Source organism: Trichoderma harzianum (assembly GCF_003025095.1).
Source record: "Trichoderma harzianum CBS 226.95 unplaced genomic scaffold M431scaffold_7, whole genome shotgun sequence".
In the NCBI taxonomy this organism is placed as follows: Eukaryota; Fungi; Ascomycota; class Sordariomycetes; order Hypocreales; family Hypocreaceae; genus Trichoderma; species Trichoderma harzianum.
Genome location: NW_020209255.1, coordinates 1,954,019 through 1,975,844, shown reverse-complemented (window position 1 = coordinate 1,975,844; position 21,826 = coordinate 1,954,019). Strand labels below are relative to the sequence as shown.

The 21,826-nt window shown below is 50.7% G+C and overlaps 11 protein-coding genes across 11 annotated transcripts; 3 read left to right on the top strand and 8 right to left on the bottom strand.

The window, feature by feature from the left end:
* Window positions 1–627: 627 nt before the first annotated feature.
* M431DRAFT_496184 (hypothetical protein) lies at window positions 628–898 on the bottom strand (the record flags this gene model as incomplete). Its single annotated transcript, XM_024917464.1, has 2 exons — window positions 628–759; window positions 824–898. The coding sequence occupies 2 exons, from the start codon at window positions 896–898 to the stop codon at window positions 628–630; spliced, it is 207 nt and encodes a 68-aa protein (XP_024773915.1).
* Window positions 899–2,229: 1,331 nt separating this feature from the next.
* M431DRAFT_87481 (hypothetical protein) lies at window positions 2,230–3,006 on the bottom strand (the record flags this gene model as incomplete). Its single annotated transcript, XM_024923802.1, has 3 exons — window positions 2,230–2,256; window positions 2,316–2,368; window positions 2,460–3,006. 3 exons carry the CDS (start codon window positions 3,004–3,006, stop codon window positions 2,230–2,232), a joined length of 627 nt encoding a protein of 208 aa, XP_024773914.1.
* A 966-nt stretch (window positions 3,007–3,972) lies between these two features.
* Window positions 3,973–5,636, top strand: M431DRAFT_531780 (hypothetical protein; the record flags this gene model as incomplete). Its single annotated transcript, XM_024920838.1, has 3 exons — window positions 3,973–4,283; window positions 4,448–4,934; window positions 4,997–5,636. The coding sequence occupies 3 exons, from the start codon at window positions 3,973–3,975 to the stop codon at window positions 5,609–5,611; spliced, it is 1,413 nt and encodes a 470-aa protein (XP_024773913.1). The 3' UTR covers window positions 5,612–5,636.
* A 732-nt stretch (window positions 5,637–6,368) lies between these two features.
* Window positions 6,369–7,022, bottom strand: M431DRAFT_118122 (hypothetical protein; the record flags this gene model as incomplete). The annotated part of the gene is made up of 1 exon (XM_024912021.1): window positions 6,369–7,022. The coding sequence occupies one exon, from the start codon at window positions 7,020–7,022 to the stop codon at window positions 6,369–6,371; it is 654 nt and encodes a 217-aa protein (XP_024773912.1).
* A 1,776-nt stretch (window positions 7,023–8,798) lies between these two features.
* M431DRAFT_86568 (hypothetical protein) lies at window positions 8,799–10,317 on the bottom strand (the record flags this gene model as incomplete). Its single annotated transcript, XM_024923698.1, has 2 exons — window positions 8,799–9,704; window positions 9,796–10,317. The coding sequence occupies 2 exons, from the start codon at window positions 10,315–10,317 to the stop codon at window positions 8,799–8,801; spliced, it is 1,428 nt and encodes a 475-aa protein (XP_024773911.1).
* Window positions 10,318–11,723: 1,406 nt separating this feature from the next.
* Window positions 11,724–12,892, top strand: M431DRAFT_145423 (hypothetical protein). Its single transcript, XM_024912699.1, has 2 exons — window positions 11,724–11,872; window positions 11,932–12,892. The coding sequence occupies exons 1-2, from the start codon at window positions 11,759–11,761 to the stop codon at window positions 12,805–12,807; spliced, it is 990 nt and encodes a 329-aa protein (XP_024773910.1). The 5' UTR covers window positions 11,724–11,758; the 3' UTR covers window positions 12,808–12,892.
* Window positions 12,893–13,701: 809 nt separating this feature from the next.
* M431DRAFT_496179 (hypothetical protein) lies at window positions 13,702–14,226 on the top strand (the record flags this gene model as incomplete). Its single annotated transcript, XM_024917463.1, has 2 exons — window positions 13,702–13,882; window positions 13,967–14,226. The coding sequence occupies 2 exons, from the start codon at window positions 13,702–13,704 to the stop codon at window positions 14,224–14,226; spliced, it is 441 nt and encodes a 146-aa protein (XP_024773909.1).
* Window positions 14,227–14,418: 192 nt separating this feature from the next.
* M431DRAFT_145416 (hypothetical protein) lies at window positions 14,419–16,139 on the bottom strand. The gene is made up of 5 exons (XM_024912698.1): window positions 15,799–16,139; window positions 15,708–15,718; window positions 15,547–15,626; window positions 15,137–15,467; window positions 14,419–15,065 (listed from the first exon to the last, which is right to left on the bottom strand). The coding sequence occupies exons 1-5, from the start codon at window positions 15,847–15,849 to the stop codon at window positions 14,486–14,488; spliced, it is 1,053 nt and encodes a 350-aa protein (XP_024773908.1). The 5' UTR covers window positions 15,850–16,139; the 3' UTR covers window positions 14,419–14,485.
* A 233-nt stretch (window positions 16,140–16,372) lies between these two features.
* Window positions 16,373–18,054, bottom strand: M431DRAFT_17579 (hypothetical protein). The gene is made up of 5 exons (XM_024913072.1): window positions 17,900–18,054; window positions 17,740–17,783; window positions 17,221–17,650; window positions 16,832–17,121; window positions 16,373–16,774 (listed from the first exon to the last, which is right to left on the bottom strand). The coding sequence occupies exons 2-5, from the start codon at window positions 17,779–17,781 to the stop codon at window positions 16,757–16,759; spliced, it is 780 nt and encodes a 259-aa protein (XP_024773907.1). The 5' UTR covers window positions 17,782–17,783; window positions 17,900–18,054; the 3' UTR covers window positions 16,373–16,756.
* A 465-nt stretch (window positions 18,055–18,519) lies between these two features.
* Window positions 18,520–18,909, bottom strand: M431DRAFT_509236 (hypothetical protein; the record flags this gene model as incomplete). Its single annotated transcript, XM_024919251.1, has 1 exon — window positions 18,520–18,909. A coding segment is annotated over one exon (220 nt), but the record flags the coding sequence as incomplete, so codon positions are not given.
* Window positions 18,910–18,978: 69 nt separating this feature from the next.
* Window positions 18,979–21,165, bottom strand: M431DRAFT_483034 (hypothetical protein; the record flags this gene model as incomplete). Its single annotated transcript, XM_024916090.1, has 5 exons — window positions 18,979–19,637; window positions 19,712–20,163; window positions 20,248–20,726; window positions 20,814–21,046; window positions 21,117–21,165. 5 exons carry the CDS (start codon window positions 21,163–21,165, stop codon window positions 18,979–18,981), a joined length of 1,872 nt encoding a protein of 623 aa, XP_024773905.1.
* Window positions 21,166–21,826: the final 661 nt, after the last annotated feature.

Below are 21,826 nucleotides of genomic sequence, written 5' to 3'. Positions count from 1 at the left end.
TGTACTAAGGAGTACATATACCTAGTAGCGCCTCAGCAATTGCGTGGAATTGGGACATCGAAACTGGATATCAAGGAAAGCCGTTGATTCATGTGTTGCATAATTCATCTACACAAGAATATCATGGAGCTGCGCCAAAATTACTGAATAATATTAAAGGCCAAGGTCAAGCCAGGTGTATTGTCTGCAGTGCACATGGCCAACGTGTTTCCCCACTTGAACTTCTCGGGCTAAGCTCTCTCTAGAGCTTATTTAGGAGTTTAGCTCTTGAAAACTTTTACAACACTGTTAATGAAAAGAAACTAGATATAAAGTGATATATAATAATAATAGCAGCAGAGCTAACTTATACTAAAAAGGAGATATACATGAATCAATATATCTTAAGAGGGTTCTTATGTAAAGTAACACCTTGGTTTTACAGCGTTATGCATTCCAGATTTTAAGTTAAGGCTTCTTGAAATTATACTAATACTTGTATACTACTATATAGAAACCCAAATTCATGTTTTTGTTTCACCTTGCACGGATGGATTCCAGAGAGGCAGCTTGCCCAGAGAGATCACGTTTCCACAGGCAATCTCAACGATGGAAGCAAATTATCCGAACTCAATTCCATAATGCAGTTTAATCGCAGGTAGCGGTATCGCAGAATCCCTCTCCAGCGAAGCAAGCGGGGTCGCTGGGCTCAACACATGCGCCAATACCACCAGTACCGGGGCTGGCAGCAAAGAAGCAGACTTGATCACCGGGGCAGTCCTATATAATAGTCAATTATATAGTTATAATGAGAAGAATGAAGTAGAATAGTTAAGACTCATACATTGCAGTTGGAGCATCCAAAGACGGTGGTGGCCATGATGGCAGTGAGAGTAAGGACAGAGGCAAAGACCTTCATATTGTCGGTTCGTCGGTAGTAAGAGTTGAAGAGAAGAGTGTTTGTTTTGATGGTTGATAGTGATGTCTTTCAAGTGTAATGTTCAAGGGGATCAAGAAGAGTATTTATAAGTTTGTCAACTCAATATATTAAAATAACTATTGTAAATATAATAGCATTACTAGGCGACCAGACAAACACGCTACACCGCTACTCGTTACTCTGGAATCCTATTTCAAGTTCGGAACATCGGCCTATTTCCGGAGTATACAATAAGCAATACGAGTACAATGCAGTGAAGCAGTAAGACAAACTATACATAGGTGCCCGATGTAACCTGTTGACGTACAATGTATGGCATAGCTTTGTTGCTAAAAAAACACGAGCTTTATAATGTACAGCTACAGCTTGACTGTTATGACTGCGTTGCCATTCGAGGTTGAAATTAAGCCGCTTTTACGTCTATGTTATGTTCTGTTATACCGTAGCGCCAACAGGGCAAAGGATTCAGCCAATCATCGCATTTGAAGCAATTACTGTGTCAGAAACTGCTGCTTATAAAGGAATGTAGTATTGCGATGGATCAGATCGTAACAGTCTCTCGTCAGCCTTATGCTAAATCTAGTAGCTCCCTTGGCAGTTCTCCAGTCTTTAATTATACCATGCAAACCACTTGTCAAGTCGGGGTTTCTTTATTACACCTATTAGACTAGACTTCATAATTAACTTAGACTTTTAGAACTCGGTTTCTTTAGAGGCGGGTAGTTTAACAGGGAAGACTTACCGAAGTCAACCGTAAACTACCCCACTTGCAGGCATCAGGCTGTTGACAATAGTCCCGTCTATACAATATATAATATCAGACAAAATACATCTTCGCACGTCAACTGGAGGGAAAATTCTTCCTCCGTCGCCGTGCGGATGAAGATGACAGTCATGCCGTGGCTTGTCTCTGCATAATACGAGTACTTCTTGTCCTGCCAGTCTGTAGCCGCTTCAAGTGAACTGCTAAACGGCTATATTTCTCTAGTATCTGTTAATATGTAGATGTTGCTACATTCATGTTTTCTCTGAGGTACTGTACTAGCGTTGTTAACGCAACCTGGAACAGTACACGGTCTCTCATGATGCCTACAAGACCAGTCTTGGGCCTGAAAAGTGTGTCCAAAGATGCGACCTAGCAATATGACATATTATATGTAATCTAAGTACCGCACGAGGACATTGACATTTTTCATTCGCTTCGTAGAGGCGGTGAATGCCCGTGCAACTGGAGGTCATTGTGTATTTATCCGTTCAGGCTACAGCTACCAGGTATCTAGCCGAATGGGAATCTCTCGTCCTGGGTGGTTTCACAGCTTCTGAAGGTTTACATGGAACTACAAATGCAAAGTCAGCACAACCTTGATGCCTGAGTAAAAGAAAAGCTAGTCCATACCAGTTCGACAGATTTGCGGCCTGATCTGATGTAGTGGATGTGCTTGTCAATCACTGTCATTCTTGCGTCAGTACAATTCATTCTCCATCAGTTGCAAATGGAGATGGTAAATATGCAAATATGATTGACGATGGTGAAGCATACCTTTGCCCTCGCCTCTCTGAGCCTGGTGATCAGCCAGTGAAGTCCAGCCCAGCAACAAAATGGCAATCTTAGGTTCCGGCTGCTCAACGCCGACATAGTTCACGGGCGTAAGCTCTCCAGTAATGCCGCCACCCATGCCGGGCAGCTTTGCGTCAGAAACAGACTTCAGGAAAGGATCGAGTCGGGCATCAAGATAATCTTCGTCAGCGCCATAGCTAAAGAGGAACTCGGTGCATGGGGCCTCGAGAGGGACGGTAGCGTCGCCGTGGACAGCAGCGCAGGTTAACACCGTAAAGGTTGCCAGCGGCGCGACGTAAGAGGCGGCCCAGTCAGCGAAGTCGGGGCTGGAGTGGAAGTCGTCGAGAGCAGCCTGAGAGGTCCAGCGGGCGACCCACGTGTATTTGTCGGGATTCTCCAGTTGAGGCCCGAAGTAGAAGGCGATGACGCCGGGGGTTGAAGCGAGAGTTTTGAGGTCGTTGAGCAGGGATTGCGGGGGCGAGGAGCCTTCTTTGAGGGTGATTGTTGAAAATTCGAGAAGCTCAGACATGGTTGTGATAATGAGATGAAATGAGAAGGGCTGTTTATGTAAATGTTAAATGATGGATGAGCGTTGGAGTTGAGTTGTAAGAGTTGTGATGCTAGTTGTTGAGGTTAATGCAGAACCTACTACTTGTCTATATATAGTTGAAAGTTAGTTGAGAATCACATCATCTTCTATTGTTGATAAGCAGCGACACCGACCATCCGAAACCGACCGTCCGACACCGATGATCCGACAATTGCTGCATCTCGCAGCAACTTGAAGTTGTCATTTCAAGTTGATTGTTAATACAACATATTTTACTATACTCATCTACACGCACTTTGTTCTCCGTGAGATATGCTATGCCATCTGAACGCCCGCAAAGCCCGAAATGACCGCAAGCGCACCTATTCTTCGGGCTATTTCCCGAAAAACTTGCCCATTTGGGAAATCTCATTTCTAAGCAAATCACCACTATCAGCTATCAGCCGAGGGACGTTACGGAGCACAATTGCTGGCCCGAGGCAAAATGAATGACATGCAGCAGGATGTCAGAGTTAGTTGAAGACCAAGGGCCCATTTTCGACAAGTTCTTTGTAAGTCACTGTATTAGAAATGCAGTCATGCCATCTAAGAGCACGAAAGAAAAGATAACCAGACTAATAAGAGAATGCGAGCTTAGTGGGCCAATGGATAGACGCTACAGAGCCACGCTTGCGGACTTCTGACGAGCTTCCATTGTGTGACCTTCATTCTTTCTGGTGAATGAGACAAGAGGGTCATTCGAGAGTTGTGCTGCGCATGAGGTATCTTTGTGTCTCCCGTATTGCCTCTGTTGCTGTACAGTCGTGGCAAAGAACTGCCCCAAACCATTAGAGCTATATCGCCACATCAACGGCTGACGAGAACAAGTTCTACACACGAAGGAGTGTTGCACTGCCGAGGGCAATGCTGTAAAGGGCCGTCATTCATAGAGAGACCACATAGAATATGAGTTTGGGACCCGGCCATGGTATCGCAGGAGGGCAAGCCTCCCAAGCTGCAGCCTCGATGAAGGGACCATTCAGGGTCTCACAACTAGAAAGCAGGGGCTTCTACAAGCAAACAAACCTGAATCACTCGAGAGTATGGGGAACATCTGGACTGACCTTATACGAAGATACTCTGAGGATATCCAAGTCCCGTACGGCTCATCTGAGGCCCTCTCATGAAGAGCCTCTTGCAAATAGGCACAACTCGCAGAGGCAGAGACGAACTCGGACCCAGATGGAGCCACATTTTGAAGAGAGCCTCAGGACTGGGTATGCCAGCTGGCAAACCTGGAGGGAGGTTGTGAGCCGCCAGCTGGCGAGAGCAAACGGAATTGGGAAGAATCGACATTTCAGATGTATACGGCTGCGCCAGACAACTTACAATATCCCTTTTTTCGCGCTGCTCTGGTCGTGCACCTGCCAACTGCCCCAAGACTGAACGTAAATTCTCGCTTCCCTCCCCGCTCGGAAGAGCTTCATTCTTCTTTCACCTTCTCACCTCGCCACCTTGAGATCATCCACGTCGGCATTCACTTTCTCTGCTTATCCCTCCCAGACTACAAACCTCTTACCACTTCCAAAGCGATCACCACGCGGCCTGCAACTGGGCGAGACAAGCTTGACATGGACCCCGAATCCGAGCATGCTGCGAAGGTGGCTCCAGCTGGCAACCGCACATTGGATGATATCCTCCCGCACTGGGAGCGGGCCATGACCCTGGCCCCAAAAGAGACCTCGAAGCCAATCAACTTCAGACACGACCAGGACTACCCAAAGTACGAGAATATGATACAGCACTGGGAAAACTTTGTGAATGCAAACCCGCCGCCCGAGGTCCATTTCTATTGGAAAGAGGGACTGGAAGAGGCAAAGGAGATGTTTACGCTGGGCCCGAAGACGACCTATGAAGCGAGGAGGCTGGTGAGAGGAATAATCGAGGACAGCGAGAGCGATCTAGTCTTGGTGATGCACAAGTTATTCAGTGCTTCTCCAGAGGACCCCATTTCGGAGAAAGACGTGTGCGAGACACTCCCACTGGCGTTGGCTCGACGGATGGGCATGGGACGCCCTCGGGACGACGAGTTTTCGGAATTGCACCTCCAACCACACCTACTTTGGGAAGACTACTTTGCTCCCAAGCTCCAGCAACAAAGGCCCGACTCTATGACCCCGATATACGCCAGCAACCTCCTCCTGCCATACGTGGTGTGGACCTGAAAGACCTGGAGTCTAGCCAGGCTATGAAGCGGAACATCAGAATCTGGTATCGAAAGATGGAGGAGTCATTGAATACGAACCATTACGCTGACTGGATGAAGGCATGGAAGGAGGAGTTCCCGGAGGTAGCAGACCTAGCCAAGGAACGAAATCCATTCTTAAGGGCATGGGTTGAGTCTGAGGAATTAATGATAGAAGAGCTTAAAGGAGAGCTTCGAGAACCGGAGCCTCAGGAAAGAGAGAATAGGGCAGCAAACGGGGGAGAGATTGGACAAGAGATGGGTGTCCTTCATGCCTCCCCTGACATGGTACCAGAGGAGCCGCTTGGAGGAATGGAGCTATCCGATGCGGACTGGGAGGACGTAATGGACATGTCTTAACGAGATCCTATATTGGGGAGCGGAGGGGGCGTCAGATTGAAGGAGATAGGATGCTGGGATCTCTCTGGGATATCTATGGGTGCTGGGCCTACTTGGGGAGTCTCGGGGACGGTTGGTATGGATCTGATTGTCACTGCTTGGAATACGGCTTGGGGGGAGGCATGAGTGATATGGCTGCATCGTTTTCTTATTTTCTGAGCCAGGTATGAGTCTATTGCTGGATTGCTTTCTTCGTCTCTGCTGGACCAGGCATGAGCCGTGGTATATAGTCATATTGTTTGGGGGTAGGACCGATCAATCAACTTATCATCTGCTTGCCGACCCTGCTTCTAACAAGCTCTTTGTTGGTGCCCTCTTTCCTCAATGTTCCCAATGGACAAAGACTACAGGCCCAGCCGGCTGTTGTCTACGAGTAGTAGCAGTAGATACTCAAAGACATGGGCATTTACCTCAGTAAATAGCAGTACCAGGCATCTTGGGGTGCTGAAGAGAAGTATGTTGAAGGAATACGCTCAAAATACAAAGAAATGAAGACAACGGCAAGAATCGATTCGTGCTTGAGAGATTGTCGAGCACCGAAGAAACTAATGTCCTTCTAGTAAAAGGTTACCCCAAGCATCAACTGTAGCTAGTAAATCGCAGTCCAAATAATATTCCCCCCAAGCAAAGTCGAGAATAACCCCCTCCCCTTTTGGCCCATCGACATATCATAACCGCAGAAAGAGTCGCAAAATCTTTCCCGCTGAACCCAGATTCATCACACCTCCTCGCTCCAAAGCCAATCATCCTGCACCTCTACCCAACCACAGAACTCCTCGCCCAATGTGGCACGCATTTCGCGAGTGGGATGCTTGCCCAACAATTCAGGGAAATCAAGTCTCAATTTCTGGCGCCAGGCTCGAAACCGATTCATCCGCAGACAGGTCTTGAACTTCCCATACAATTCTTCCACTGACACCTGCACAGCTTCATATCCTAGGAAATGTCGTCCCACATGCATGAGTTGCAAAATGTCATTGACCAATGCGCAAACTGACACCATTTGCCGTGTGGTGGCTAGAGGCATGAAGTAACTCTGCCAGACGTTGTCTGTCGAGTTGTCTGGTTCTTTCATGCCTAGTAGCCGTCCAAAGATCAACGGTATCTTCCGCTCAAGGTCCTCCTGCCCAATGACACCATACCAGCTCGAGAGTCCTGGGTTCAGTTTCCATTCCAAATCGCAAAGGTCGATGCTCTCGCGATTGCGGGCCTTGGCAAACAGGCGTCGCAGTGCAGAAAGGGAGCGTTTTCCTTCGGGTAGAGTGCTTGCTTTTTCAAAAGCTTCGTGCCACGACACATGTATCTCCAGTGGCATGGTCTTCCAAAAGTTCATGAGCTCATCGAATCTCTTATAGTCCCGTTCCGCATCCATTTCCTGCGACATAAACTCCCAAAGGGTCGTAAGCTTTTTGAACTTTTCGTATTCTGGCTCCGTCGTGTCTTCTTCCATCTTCCTGGCTATGGTGAATCTCTGTCACACTCGCGAGGTGGTGATGCTAGTCCCAAAGGCTGACCTGTAGCGGAGGTCGCTTCAAAGAAGAGAGGAAGAAACAAGGTAGAAGCAAGTTGGCGTGGTGTAGGCTAGGGGGAGAACAAAAATGAAGTGGGTTGGGATAGAGAAGAAAGAGAAGAAGGACGGAGAAAGAGGAGCACGAGAGAAGAGAAGAGAAGAGAAGAGGGTTTAAATAGGCGCAGCGGTCGGGCATCCAGCTGGCAGCTGGTCAGTCGGCAGCTGGCAAGCAACTGTTAAGATATTGATGAGATACTCTGGGTTTACAGTGGCAATATAGTTGACCTCAGTCTCACCAAAGGCTTTTGGAAAGAGACATGTGTTGACTCCCTCGAGGGCTGACTTCGCGATGACCGGTCCTGATTCTGTGCCTCAACACGATGGTGCAGAGACTCTACTCCTCACAGCGCCATACTCGACAGCACAAACCGGGTTTGAGAGAAAGCTGTTTATTTACTGCTACAGGCAGTAAACAAACACCTCCTCTATCTTCTACTATGACTATACTTCTCCGCCAGTATCTGTTAGAATAGCTATATTCTCCCAGAATCCGTTGCTACAGATGTATTTCTCTCATATTTCTCTAGCATTTATTAGATACTAATTATATTCACATAGTGTTCGGTATTATTTGCGCTACGGGATGCTGAGTAGCAAAGTAAGGTGCTAGAGAGGCATCCTCTGGTAAAATCATCCAGAATGAGAGGGCTTCCATCAGATGGATTCTTGCAAGTCGCTGCTTGAACACGTCCACGTAGAGAGCGGCTATCCAACTTCTCACCATGGATATCCCAAGCCGCATAGCACAACGCACATACCATTTATCAGGTATTGCTGAACATCAGATACCACAGGAACATAGGTATCAGGCGATAATAACAGGTAGTGGAACAAACTACCCAGCAGTCTGATGGTGGATAAAAGACACTTCCTCTGCATCTCATCACGACACCAAAACTCTCGTCGCCGGGACGTTAGATAGCCAACTCATGGCACTGGTTTGTTATTTGAGTCTGAAGAAAAGAGCAAACAGAAAACCCCAAGAAAAGCAAACGGGGAATACAAGAGAAGCAGAGAGAAATCATTGCATATTATAGAACATCTGTACTTTTTTTGCAGTCCCGTGGCATCATGTCAAATGATGGCCCATCTCCTTATAAAAAGCCAGTTTCGCAGACTCCCATTTCTGATAAAAATCAAATAACGTCAAAACCTGCCCTCAAACCATCAACTATCCCATTGAGCTCCGTTCTAGTCTTCGTCACTATCTGCCCCCCCGACTTCTTCCACCCCCTAGATCAGTCCCAGTCACAGTAGACATCCCGTTTCTAGACTGCTAAAGAGAGGGTTGAAAACTAAAAAAATCAAAAAAGGAAAAGGAAAAGGAAAAAAAGAAAACCGAGTATCTGTAGCTGCCATGATCATATAGCCTCTCATTGATTCCTTATCAACACGTTACAAAGTGCATCTAGCCCGGCCCAGATCCCTTGCCTCATCGTCGTCAGCTTCATCACTACGTTGGCCTTCCCGGTGCTCGCCTGTATTCCAAGGCGCAGCAACCTCGTCGTCCTCGTCGCCCGCTGCAAGTGGTTAAATTCGGTGTTTTTCCGATTCTGTCGCTCGCTACAGGTTAGAAGCTTAGGCTCCCGTGGATCGGTTTTGCGTCTCACCAAGTCGAGAGTACAGCATGTAGAGGGCCATGCGGTTGCACTCCTCCGTTCCCGTAATCGTTACTAGCCGCTCGTTGCTGTTGTCCTGGGGCTCGTTAATCTTAATCACGCTGCCGCTCATCTGTCGTATCTCATTGATCTTCTGGCCTCCCTTGCCGATGATGGCGCCGACCATGTCGTTGGGAATGTAGATTTGCTGGGTAATCGGTCCTCCAGGCATGCCGGCGTGCATGGGCTGGCCCTGGGGGGCTCCGTGCGCCTGAGGGCCGGTATGGGGTGCCATGTGAGGCTGTACGTGAGGCGCGGCCGCTCCATAGGCGGCAGGCTGGCCCGCTCCGTACTGCATGGGGATCGCCGGGGTGCCGTGAGGAGCACCGTGAGGGTACGGTTGGGGGTAGGGCGCGGGTGGCATGTGGTGAGGCCGGCGCTCTTGATGCCGGCCGTAGTTCTCTGCTCGTCCGTAGTGCCCTGATGCAGGCTGGGGGCTGTAGGGGACAACTTGCATACCGCCGGGGATGGACCCCACGGGAGCGCCGCTTCTGGTCGCATATGCAGACGCGGCCGGTCCACCGAATCGCTCATTGAGCTGCTCAAGCAGAGTGCTGCCGACATAGTAAGTGGCAATGTGTACTGCGTCGGCAACGCCCATCACAACGAGGGAGCGCTCGCTCGACATGGGGAGGCACGAGTCTGAGGCATTCAGCCGGGCGCCCGACGCTTCCTGGATTTCCCGGATACGAGAACCGCCCTTGCCAATAATAGAACCGATCAGGATATGGGGAATCAGAAGACGAAGGGGATATGTCTTGGAAGAGGCAGTAGATGCCTCGTTGAGCGGCTCATTGTTCAATGTTCGTATAATCAAACCAAAAGCCTGTTAAAGGAGAAAGAGAAGAAAGAGAACGGAATGTTAGTCCAACAGCTTACAGGAAAGTTCACGAGAGGGAAAGGGGATCTATTCCTACCTTGGCAACTGCATCGACGATGCCACTGACAGTCAAGATGCGCTCGACAGCTCCTTTTTGATAGTCGCTGACGGTGCACTTGGCGTTGGACATTTTCCGAATGTTAGATACGTTCTCACCACCCTTGCCAATGATGGTGGCAGCCTCCGGACTAGAGATGACTGCTCGAATATGGATCCACGAGCTCTCGTCATGAGCGGCAGCCGAAGCAGCCACAGCAGATGAAGCCTCCGTTGATATCGCTACAGTGGGAGTGGCCTTGGCATTGGTGCCGGCATCGGTTGCAGGGGCCGAGTCCTCAGTTGCGGCGACGCCGTTGGCGCTTTCTTCGCCATTCTCCTCTGCAGTCTCGACGGGTAGCTCAGGTGCGAGATCCAGCTTTTCCGTCTCTTCGTCATTCTTGGATGTCTTGTCCAGGGCGGGTCGCTTGGCCTCAGGCTGGTCGGTGGCTCGGGAGGGCGAGGAGGCCTCTTCGAGAGGGCGCTTTGCCGATTGAGTAGGTTGTGGGGGTGAGGCAGACATTGTGATTTGCGTTGGGTTGAGTTTTATGTTGTTTGCAAAGGAACAGTGTGGTTCACAAAAGTTGGAACGAATTAAGTATCGTCTAATTGGCGATGACCAAAGATCTTGTGTCTTCTCGTCGCTCTTTTTTTATTTTTTTTTTTCCTTGTTTCGATTGTTTATATCTACACTCAGGGGGTTTTCGAAGGAAAACGTGCTGGTGTAGTGGCTGGAATCGGTGATGATAAGGATCGGCTTTCTCGTGTGTGTAGGATTCGTGATGTGACTTTGGTGGTGTCGCAAAAGGGCGCTGCCCAGGCTGTGTGTAGCGGAGTAGATAATGGGAGGAGTTGTGTTCTCAAAGGGTGCAACTCTCTTCTTCCGCGTCTAGATGATCCAGAACTTTGGCAAAAAAAGGTGTCGGACTGCTAGGGATCTTCGGTGAACGTCCAAATGGTGAACGGGAAGAAAGGGCGATGATGAAAACTGAGTGGCTGATGACAAAGTGGTGGTGATGGAGAGGATTGGTGCAGCGAATTATCGTTACTGGGACAGGTGTCTCGAAAGCAGAGAATGAAGAGACAATGCGCTCAGCTCAAACCTTGATTTCCTTCTTGGCAAGACCTTGTGAGTTCCCGTAACTGGCGCTCAACGCAAGAACCAACCAGCACCTCGCGCGTTTAAAGTTAGTGATCGATCGACGGCCCGTGTCTCTCGATTGTGGAGGAGTCGCCTCGACGATTGCAATAGATTGCACGTGGTTCGCTAACGTGACGGCTTCCGATGAAAGGGACAGGCGAACAAAGCGGAAAGAAAAGAGACCAAAGCTGCTTTTCCAGCCAGCAACTCCAGGCAAGGCTACAGGTAGCTAGAACACGCGGACAAGCACACGTGGAGGTGACCTAGAATCAGCGGCGGAACGGAATCTCGCAGGGCGCTGGGGCAATGCCACAAGGACGCTGGTGCGATCGGATCGATGGCGTCGGGCTGGGCGCGTCGCAAGACAATGGTGAGGAGAAGATGCGGCGGATGAAGGAAGAAACTTTGATGAGACGTCGGGGTAGAACAAAAAGGCCCATCCCTCCCTTGCTGGAGGTCGCCCGCGGCGTTATCACGTGATGGCCCCGATTGGGCGACTGTATGCGCGACACTAGGCCGCCAAGAACAAGGTGCGGCTCGGGCTGCACAGTGCGGAGTGCGCCACGTCGCCGCATCTCCAGGCGATTGGAGGAGATTACAGCGGACAAGGAGCTTTTTCGGTGGGGAGAGTCGCGCCCCCACAGGACCCGGACGCATTGTCAGCGCTGAAATCGAGTTGCTGCAGGGGGAAACCCACACAGTTTGAAAACTGTGCAACCCGTACCTCGATCTAGGCCGAGCAGCTTCTCGGAGCATATGCGCACCCACCATAGGCTAAAAGATGAAGTCAGAGGCACGCGAATCTACCAAGTAAATACAGGCCATGGACGACAGATCGCGCAACAGCTCAGAAGCCCAGGCTCATGCCACCAATATCGATCACACACTGAAGGAGCTCCAACGGAAAGTCCGTGAATATGAAGCTCAGCTGAACGAGGTAGCTATAAGTGCATTGCTAGAACGCACGCGAGACGGCGTCTAACACAGCAATCACAGTTGCGCTCCGCAGAGCTCGAGACGCCCAGCACTGCTGCCGGCCAAGCCCAACTTCTCAAAGCGGCCTTTGACGAAGTCACCAACTCTGAACCTTTCCTCCCGTTCCCAGGATCAGTGCTCCCGGCACTGCTAGCCCTACGAAAGACACACCAGACGATTCAAGAGTCAAAGGCATTCTTAGCCTCACAAACAGAGTCAACGGAGAGGGAACAAAGGCAATTGAAGCAAGATGAAGCTGCGCTGAAAGATCACCAGCTCCTCAACGAAGCTCTTAAGCAGAGGATCGAGTCGCTACGCAATGAAGTCGAATCGGGAACCAACACGCAACCAGAGGAAGAAGCGCGCAAACGAATCGAGGAACTACGACGAAAGAAACAAGGCTACAACAAAGAGACGAGCAAGCTGATGAAAGCCCTCAACCGCTTCATTGACGACCACTTGGCGGTAATGCTCGCAGCTGAGGCTCTGGGCGGACCTGTGGTAGGAGACCTGATGGACATTGACGCCCAAGATCTCGCCGCGGGGTTCAACGCGCAGGGGAAACTGAAGAAGCCAAAGGGCGAAATCAACAAAGACAAGAGCCAACGCCGGATAGACGAGATTTGGGGCCCGAGCGACGGCGACGGAGCTGGCAGTGGCAAAAAGACAAAGCCGAGGGACGCAGCTTCGGCGGCTGGGACAGAGATGCGACAGCTTACGGAGGAGCTGCTCAACAGGCTTGTCGAGGCAAAGGGCAGCAGCTCGGATGCCTACGTGAAGCTGCCGCACGAGACGGCGGCGGCGAGGTTTCTCATTAGGTCCAAGGTTGCGCAGTTCCATCCCAGGGATGCTACCAAGATACGACTGGTTGATTTTGGGCGGGAGCTGGATGATTAGACTATCTTAAGATGCATGTTGGATAGGATACGAAAGACAATGACAAACAAACCAGCTTTTGAATAACACACCTCACTACTAAGCCAGTTGCAACTACTATCACTATATTTTCCTAGTGCCTACTGCTACAGCTATATTCCTCTCGTTTCTGGCTATATCACTAACCAACTATCCGTACTGTGAAGCTTTAACAATCCACGACACGGGATGCTAGAACAGCCAACTCCGGGGTGCTGAATGAGCTCTCCCTTGCATAACACACTTGATTATGCTCAATGCTGTCTTGATACCCAATCCAACAAACACTACAAAATCCTCCGTAACCCAATCCAATCACATCCATCTCCTTCGTCCCAGCCCAAATGCAAGGGAGAAATCCATAAGCCCATAAGACCAAAAGCCAAAAGCCGCCCTGTGAGACGCAAAAACCCCCCCGCCTCAATTGGCCCAATTTCTCTCTCCCCCACCAAACCAACAAACTCTCAACGCGTCGCGTCTCTCGCCCCTCCAATCCCCAATCCCGCCAGACAGAAACGCTTTTTCTCACCGACTTCCTTTTTCCAGCCTTGCACTACCAACGAAAATCGTAAGTAAGCCGGGAAAAAGCAAACATAGCTATTTTGCCCTTTGATTTCCTCTCCTCCTCTAAATAAAGCCCATTCCTTTCCAACTGCTAGTTTCCCACACTCATCACCTCTCTCTCGCAAGCTTTCTTACAACCAAAAACCCTCCAATTCCATTAATCCAATACCAATCATGTCCGCAGTCCCCGAAAACGGCACAACCTCCCCTCCCGCGAAGCGCATCAAGACAATCTCCGACGCAGAAACAATCCCCGAACCCGCCGCCGTCGAAGAAGCCGTGGCAGCAGCAGTAACACTAGCAACAACTACAATGGAGGCCACCCCCGTCCCCCTGCAAGTCAAGAAGCTCTCGCCGCAGGCCAGACTTCCCACGCGCGGCAGCGCCTTTTCCGCTGGGTACGACTTGTACGCTGCGAGGGACACTGTCTTGCCGGCGAGAGGAAAGGGTCTTGTTGATACGGATATTAGCATTGCCACGCCTGCGGGGACATGTAAGTCAAGCACCAACACATTCCATCTATGACAGAAGAAGGGGGAAGAGAACGAAGGCTAATCACAATGGATCGCTATAACAGACGGCCGTATTGCTCCCCGCTCTGGCCTTGCGTCCAAGCACTTCATCGACACTGGTGCCGGCGTCATCGACGCAGACTACCGCGGACCCGTCAAGGTTCTTCTGTTCAACCATGCGGAAACCGACTACGAGATCAAGGAGGGCGATCGAATTGCCCAGCTTGTGCTGGAGAGAATCGTGACGCCCGACGTCGTCGAGGTGGAGGAGCTGGAGGAGAGCGTCAGGGGAGCTGGTGGTTTTGGAAGCACTGGCAAGAACTAAGACAGGAATAATACAATGGGGTTTAATAGAACGTTATTACGATACGATACAGAACAAGGGAAAAAGAAAGCTGTGCCGACTCGGAGTCGGGTGCAGAATATAGTGCTGGAAGAAGACAAGACAGCCGTCCCGGTTTAGGTCTATAACAATGAATACTAGAAACAAAAAAAAAAAAGACTTGGTTCTACGCCGCCCGCCTCACCCTTCCATCTATGTCCAATTCGCCTTTTTCCTTGATGTTTTGTATCAACCCCCCGATCTAAATCTTCGTCGCCGAAAATGATACGCTCGGGGTCCGCAGGCTATCCAAATTGGTAACCAACTGCAGCTCCGCCGCCTTCGACTTGACATAATGCGCCTTGGTCTCGTCATTCCTATCTTCCGGCCGCAGCAAAGCCCACGTCCTCTCCATCACCTCCGGCATCGCATCCCGCGTGTTAGCCAAAACCTGATGCATGCTAGCCAGCACCTTTTCCGCCGCCCTCGCCAGCGGCAGATCCGTCGCTGCAACATCGTCGTCGCTAAGCCAGCTGGCGCGGCTGCTCAAGCCAGGAACGGCGTTGGCGGCCTCTCGAATGCGGCTTGTGATGAGGGCGCCGAACATGTCGCCCGTGCCGCAGAAGTAGCAGTCTATGGACGGGAAGACGATTTTGAAGGGTCGGGCCTTGCGGTCTGAGGTCATGGTGGAGCCGATGACGGTGAGGTGCGAGGGCGGGTGGCCCGGGGTTGTGAAGCTGACTGAGGTGATGATGATGTGAGGGATGTTGAACTTGTCATGGAGGACCTGGATGGCTTGAGTGAGGCTATCCATATCTACAATCTTGACGTCTGAGAGTTGTCTATAAGCGAAAGAGTTAGGTTAGTAATGGGCTTGTGAACGTCAAAGCTGACAACACAAGATGATACTCACTCGGCTTCAAACTGGTTCGGCAGTATCAGATCCGCATATGGGAGAAGAGCTTTGTACGCAGGCACAACCTCCGGCGCCACATATAGCTTTCCATTGTCTCCCATGACAGGATCCAGCACCCAGAAGAACTTGCCCGGGGAATTCTGGAACTTCTCCTTGAGTCCCTTTGCAATCGTACCCACCGCCGTGACTCCCTCTGCGCCCGGGATGTAGCCAGTGAGCATCATGTCAAAGTCATCCAGGTACGACTGCTTTAGACCGTTGTAGAGATCGGTAATCTCCTGTGCCGTGGCCCTCGTTCCTGTCCATTGTCTGTAGCCCGTGTGATTACCTATAAGGGAGAGACGCAAAAGTGAGTCAGCATTGCCTCGTGGCCGTAAATCCTCTCGCACAATTCCGGGTCAACTCACTGAACTGCACCGTATTCAGGGCAGCGACGTCGAATCCCAACGATTGGAGCACGAAGACGGCGACCTTGTTTCCCACGTTGCTGAAAGCCACGTTAACTCAACTGCCCGCAACATCTCATGGACTAGCATTTTCACGCTTGCTTTCTATTTCCAAGTCATACCCTGAGACAACCTGCGGAAACGACACAGTCAGCCGGCTCAAAACCACAATGAAATCTCCAAAGGCTTCATTGAAATATGAAATCGACTTACATGGCTTGCAACTGCCAACACTCGTGGCGGAAGCAGTGAGTCAGAAGACATTATGTTCCTTTTTGTGTATGAGACTAAGAAAAAGCACTTTTGCCGCGCGCCGAGATCCGGAGGATTGCAACGTTTGCCTTGAAACTATATGTTAGAGGAAAAGACAAAAAAGAAGCATAAGGGAGAAATAGAAATAGTGTGCAATGACATAAAGGGGGCGAATCTGGTCCAGGCGTCTTTGATCTCACTCAAGGCTGGGTCAGACTGGCGAGGATCAGAGTTGGATGAATAATAAACTGACGTTGCCGGGATCCCCCATGCGAAAGGGTCCCGCCGTCAGCGGAGCGAGCTTAATGCCACAGAACCGCGGTGAGAAAAAAAAGGCACGCGACTCACCACTAGTATCCGTCAAGGAGAGCAGACGCCCGTTTCTTTTGCTGAGGCGACAGCCGCATAGAAAAACTCAAAAAAAGCAGGGCGTATGTCTGAGAGCTAGCAAAAAGGGCGCCAGAGACAGAATCATATCACGGGGGGTTAGGAAAAACGCCCCGCCGATGGCCGAAGCTACGATCCGGTCTAAGCCGCTTGTATGAGCGTCTGCTCCAGATAAGCATCAAGGAGCAGGTTAGGCGTCAAGAAGAGAAGAGAGAAGAGGGATAAGGGCACGGTGTAAGAATCAGTCCATAAGGGACTTGACAAGATTGTTGGAGATAATTATCGGCAGGCAAGACTAAAAGCTAAACACGTGCTCGTTTCATTTTTCTTTTTGCTACAGATCATGATTAGAAAATAAAAGGAAAAAGACCTTTGACAATATTCTCGATATCCATTTCTCCTCTCTCTGTCATCGTCGGGGAGTCGACCAGCCACGATTGAAGGGCTGTGTCGTTTCCTGCCTATGGCCCGGTCTGGTTTATGCGGAGGTTGTGTGTTGGGTCGTCTGAATCGGGAGTGTGGGTGTAATTATTTACTCGTCATCACCAATCTGACTCCACGTTAGTATGTTACATTTCAGTATTGGAGAGCGAAGGAAAAGACAAACCTTTGGTGCAAGGTAGAAGCGCAGGTAGCTGCTGCCGGAGAGGTTGTACTCAACCAAGAGCGGCACCTCGCTGGAGAGGCAGATTTTGACCTGGGTGGACAAGGCAGCAGCCTTGCAGAAGTTGACCAGGTACTTGAGGGAAAAGGTCAGGGACACGGGCTCTGTCAACTCAATGTCGACATTGTTCTCGGGCTTTTCAATGGAGGTGTGGCTTCTCAGAGTGACGGAGCCATTACCAATGTCACCGTTGCAGGAGAATTTAACACCATCCTTGGAAGCCTCAATGCCAACTGCCAGCAAGATTCGATGTTAGCTTCAGCATTATTTCATAAATACGCACACACTTTCTCTCAAGTGATAGGTGCAGAAGCGTTATTCTTGTTCCATACCTGACTCTGACATGGCTGCCAGATCTGTGCAGATTCTTCGGAACTCGGCCGAAGGCATAGTAATTGTGGCCGCATACTCGGTCTCGGGAATGCCCAGGTGCTCCTGGTCAATGTCCATGAGCTTGAGGTCGTACTCGCTGATGCGGTCCTCTCCGCTGCTCTCAAACAGCAGGTTCATGACATCCGGAGCGTCCTCCGCCTTGATCGTCAAGATATCATCGCTCTGGGCGGCTCGTAGCACCTTTGTGAGAGACGTCAGGTTGACACCAAGAGCAATGTTGCGGTCGCATCGGTATGGCGAGAAGCCCTCGGCCTTGAGCATCATCGACACGAGGGCGACATGCGAGTTATCCATGGCCTGCAGCGCGATGCCGGAGTCATTGCAGTCAAAGTTGCAGTCTTGGACGAGGTCCTTGATGGCATCAACCACCTGCGGGAATCAATTTCGTGGTCAGCAACGGGTCATTGGCCAAGGACGAGGAAAAGCGTCTGGAAAGACGTGGGATTGGGTCAATTTACCTTCTTCAGGATGCTAGCCTGTTCCAACCGTGCCTCCAACATTTCTGCCGCGTGTTAGCTATGCTTTTGCCGTTGCTCTGAGGCTTGAATTGGGCAGTTTGGGCGTGGGAAAAAAAGAAAGAGGGGATGCACGCAATCTGCTGCAGGGCTGAGCACCTACTGGATGGATGTGTAAATTAAGTAAAGGATAGAGTTGTAAAAGAGAGAAGAATTGGGTCGAATCTGAAGGAGAGGCAGAGACAATCGGAGCGTTACTGCAGTGCCGGAGTCGCAGGTGTTGGTTGGTGAAGAAGTAAAATGCACGTCTTGGTGGAGGCGAAGCTCGAGGTAGCAGGCAGAAAAAGCACTTAACACGAGAGCTGTGGGCAAGTCGAGACGCGTCTGGCTGGAGGGAGACGCCAACCTTACGCGGGGCACATTTTAGTGCCCAGCTGAATGCGAGGTACCTTGCGTGCCGTGGGTTGGCAGCCTACACGCGAGGTATCATCCATCACTGCTGCTGCTGAAAGCTACATAGCTCTACCATGTGCTGTAGGCATCTGCACAGGGGAGCACCACCTATGCCTACAGCCTACAGCCTACAGGGGACGCCAGAGACACTATACAATTTTGGGTATAATCAAGCGTGACAAACATGGAACTCCTCGCGTTGGCAGACGCAGGGACAGCAGGAAGGGGAGAGATCCATGTACAAGACAATATCCATAGCATAAAGAGATGAAATACATAAGTAATGGATGATGAGAGCATATATATAACCTCCCACTCCAGTTCCCTGGTCTAAAAAAAAAATTGCATCCGCGGCAGTCAATTTGGTGGCTCCATCCATCATCCCATCTATGCGCATGCCGAGATAATCTGCCAAATGTTTAGTACATACATAGCTATATACAAAGATTGTAGTGCGTTTCGATCCCATCATACGCCTTGTCTAAACGAGTCCGAGTCAGTCAACACCAAAAAACAAAAAGACATCTGCCGCCGCCACCAAACTGACCGGGCTCTAGAGTAATAATCACAACAAATGATACAAAAGCAAGCACCCCGAACCCCCAGCCGTTGCACCGTGTCTTGCCCCATTGTATGAAGTAGAGAAAGGAAAAAGTAACCAAAGACAGATCAACAAAAAAAGAAATGTAAACTGATAACGAGAGATGTGATGCTGCCATGCGCCTGTACATGTAACGTAAAATGTAGGAAAGAAATGGTTCGTCGTCGAGACTTGTGTGTGAATCGAGTTCACATCGAGACCTTGCGGGTTCCAGCAGGAGCACTGCTTCGTTTCTGGGGCCGTAGGCTGATGACTGTTTCCAGCTCTCTCAGCATGCCCTTGGTAGCCTCCAACTGCTGTCGTGCCAACGCCCTCTGCTCCCTCTCTTCTTTGACCTTTGCAATTCTCTCCTCTCGCGTCAGCAAGCTGCGAGGTCGCGGCTTTGCGACGGCTTCGAAGATCTCCTGGTCCTCTTCGGCGTCGTTGATATCTGACGCCGGCGGGGACTCGCCAGTCAGAGCCTTGAAGGCCTCTGCGGCACCTCCTTCGCCTATTGTAGTGAGTCCGCTCAGGGAGCTAGCGGGCGATAGCAACGTGCTTATTGATGAAAGCCTCTTCTCGTTTCTGTCAATGCCCTGGGCCAAAGCGGCCCTGCCTTCTTCCCACGCCGCCATGAGCATTCTGAGGTCCACTCCAATGGAGTCATACTGCGACATGAGATTAGGGCCCAGTTCGGAGATGTCGTTAGAATCGTCCAGCGCCCTGTCCGATTCTTCTCGTAGCAGGTGAAGTTTGGCTTGCAAGCCTCGGATTCCGGTTGACATGGAACTGAGCTTGCGCAGCTGGGAGCGCCATCGCTCTTTGCCCGGCGTAAGGGGCATCTGTGGAGTTGGTGGTGCGGGAAACGCTATAATTCGTTAGAAACTTCGCCTATATCACGAGGGATCTTGAAGAAAGGGAGGGGGAAAATAAGCCGCTCACATTCTTCCTCGCTTAGTATCCCTTGCAGCTTCTCAAATACAGACTTGGTCGAGATGTTGACGCTTTGCAGCGACTCCACCGCAGCTGTCCAACGCAGCAGGTCTTTGGCCTCCCCATTTGCATCCAGAGCCAACAGGGCGCAAAGGAGCATCTTTCGAGTGGTATGAAACCGCGCGGCAAGAATTTTCAACGTTCTCAGCGATTCCAGGTCGTCAAACTCGGCCGCATTGAAACCCAGGCGGGAATCTGAAATATCAAAGTCGCTCACGTCGTACATGTCGTAGTACTTCTCCAGTTCCATCTGCTCAGCAAAGCCCCTGACAACATCAGACACCTGGTTGTACGTCTGCAGAACCTCTGCAAGCGAGTTTTTGAGCGCCCTTCGTAGCCGAACACATTTTCTGCTTTGGGTACGATCCTCGAGCCGACTGACCGGTGGAAGGGGGACACTACTGTAAGGGTGTCAGTTTGTGATATATATAAATTACAGCCATGACTTGAGAGGTCGTGACTGTTAGAGAAGAGAGAAAACTGACATTCGGTATCCACGCGAGACCAGCTCAACTTCTTGGACAAGGGAGAGTGTAGCTTCGGTTGCGCTATCAAAGTTTTGCGAGTTCGAAATGAATGTGGATATCTCAGATAAGGACTGTTCTCTCCGGTAACGAAGCCACTGTCGTCGCACAAAGACTTGTCCTACCAACACCGCCGCTGCAGCAATAATAAGCACCAATATTAGGCGTCGTTTCGTCACATGCCATGGCGCACTACTCAGTGCCCAGCTTAGGAAAACTGCGAGAGCTAGCGCTCCGACGACGGACACTATAATACCTTCGGTCGAGAGCAGAGATTGGTCATTGCTGTCTGTGGTCGAGGACGGCGTTCTCAGGGCCGGTGGGCGGTGTCCTCCTAGCAGGGAATGGCCGTTGAGCAGCTGCGAGGCAATGATTGTATATCTGAATTGTTCGAGGAACCGGGCGTTGTCTGCACGATCGAGGCTCGCAGCCAAGAGGGCCTACATGGTATGGTTCAACCCAGGTTAGCTCATGAGGTGTGTGTGGAGCAGGAGCGGTGAAGCTTCCACAGCAGGTGTTCAACATACAGAGCAGCTCTTCTTGAGTGATTGCAGCGTCAAGGGCTGCTGGGCCTGTGGCTGCTGCTCGGCAAGATCCAGCTTGCTGGGAGCATTGCGAAATCGAGCCTTGACCAAGGGACGGCCGGACGGCGCAAAGGGAGTCGGGCTCGCAGGACGCGAGGAATCGGATGCTATCGACATCTGCTGATCGGGAGTGCCGTCCATGGGAGCCCATTCCGCCTCCGACAGGTTACCTCCATCTTCACAAATCACATCGACCGGTCAGCATGCGCAGGATTCAGGGGCGACCAGGTGGAAGCTTCAACATACCTCTGAGGTAGTCGGCTAGAGGCGTCTCTTCATAAACCACGGGCTCCATCAGCGATTTTCATAAGCGACTTTCGAGGTTGGACAGCAACAACGAAGGGACACGCAGAGCCATGGAGCCCGCAGCGAGCTAGGCAGTCGAGGAATGCGATGGTGGATATGGGTGAAGCTATGGTCCTAGAATGGGATGCGATGTATGTAATGCGATGTAATGCGACGAGATGCGATGAGCTGATACAAGTACGTACAGCGCAAGCTCCGGACAAGCTCGGTGGTCCTTGTGCTGCGCCTTTGTATATTGTTTTGTTTCGAGCTTTGTTTTTGTCTTTCGCTTGCCTCGTTGTTTGGTTTCAGGGAGAAGTCAGTGAAACAGAAGAGAGTGTCTCTTTTGATGTTCAGGGGAGGGAAGCGAAAGCGGGTTTGGCGGTTCGCGTGCCCTGCGGACTAGCGAATGCAAATAACCAGCAGCTTCACAGTCGCTTGCGGTCGCTCGGGATCATGTGCAAGGATGGATCGGCCATGCATGGATCTGCCCCGTCAGCTCATTTGGAGCTCCGAGATTGGAAGACGGGGGCTGCGTGTGCTGAGTGAGGCGGTGCGATGTGTTAATGTTAATGTCACTGACACCTTGGCGGAGGTGCGCTCGATACTTTCTCCATATTGCATGTCGCATGCGTCCCGATTGGTGCATGACATGCGACCTGTATCAGGCA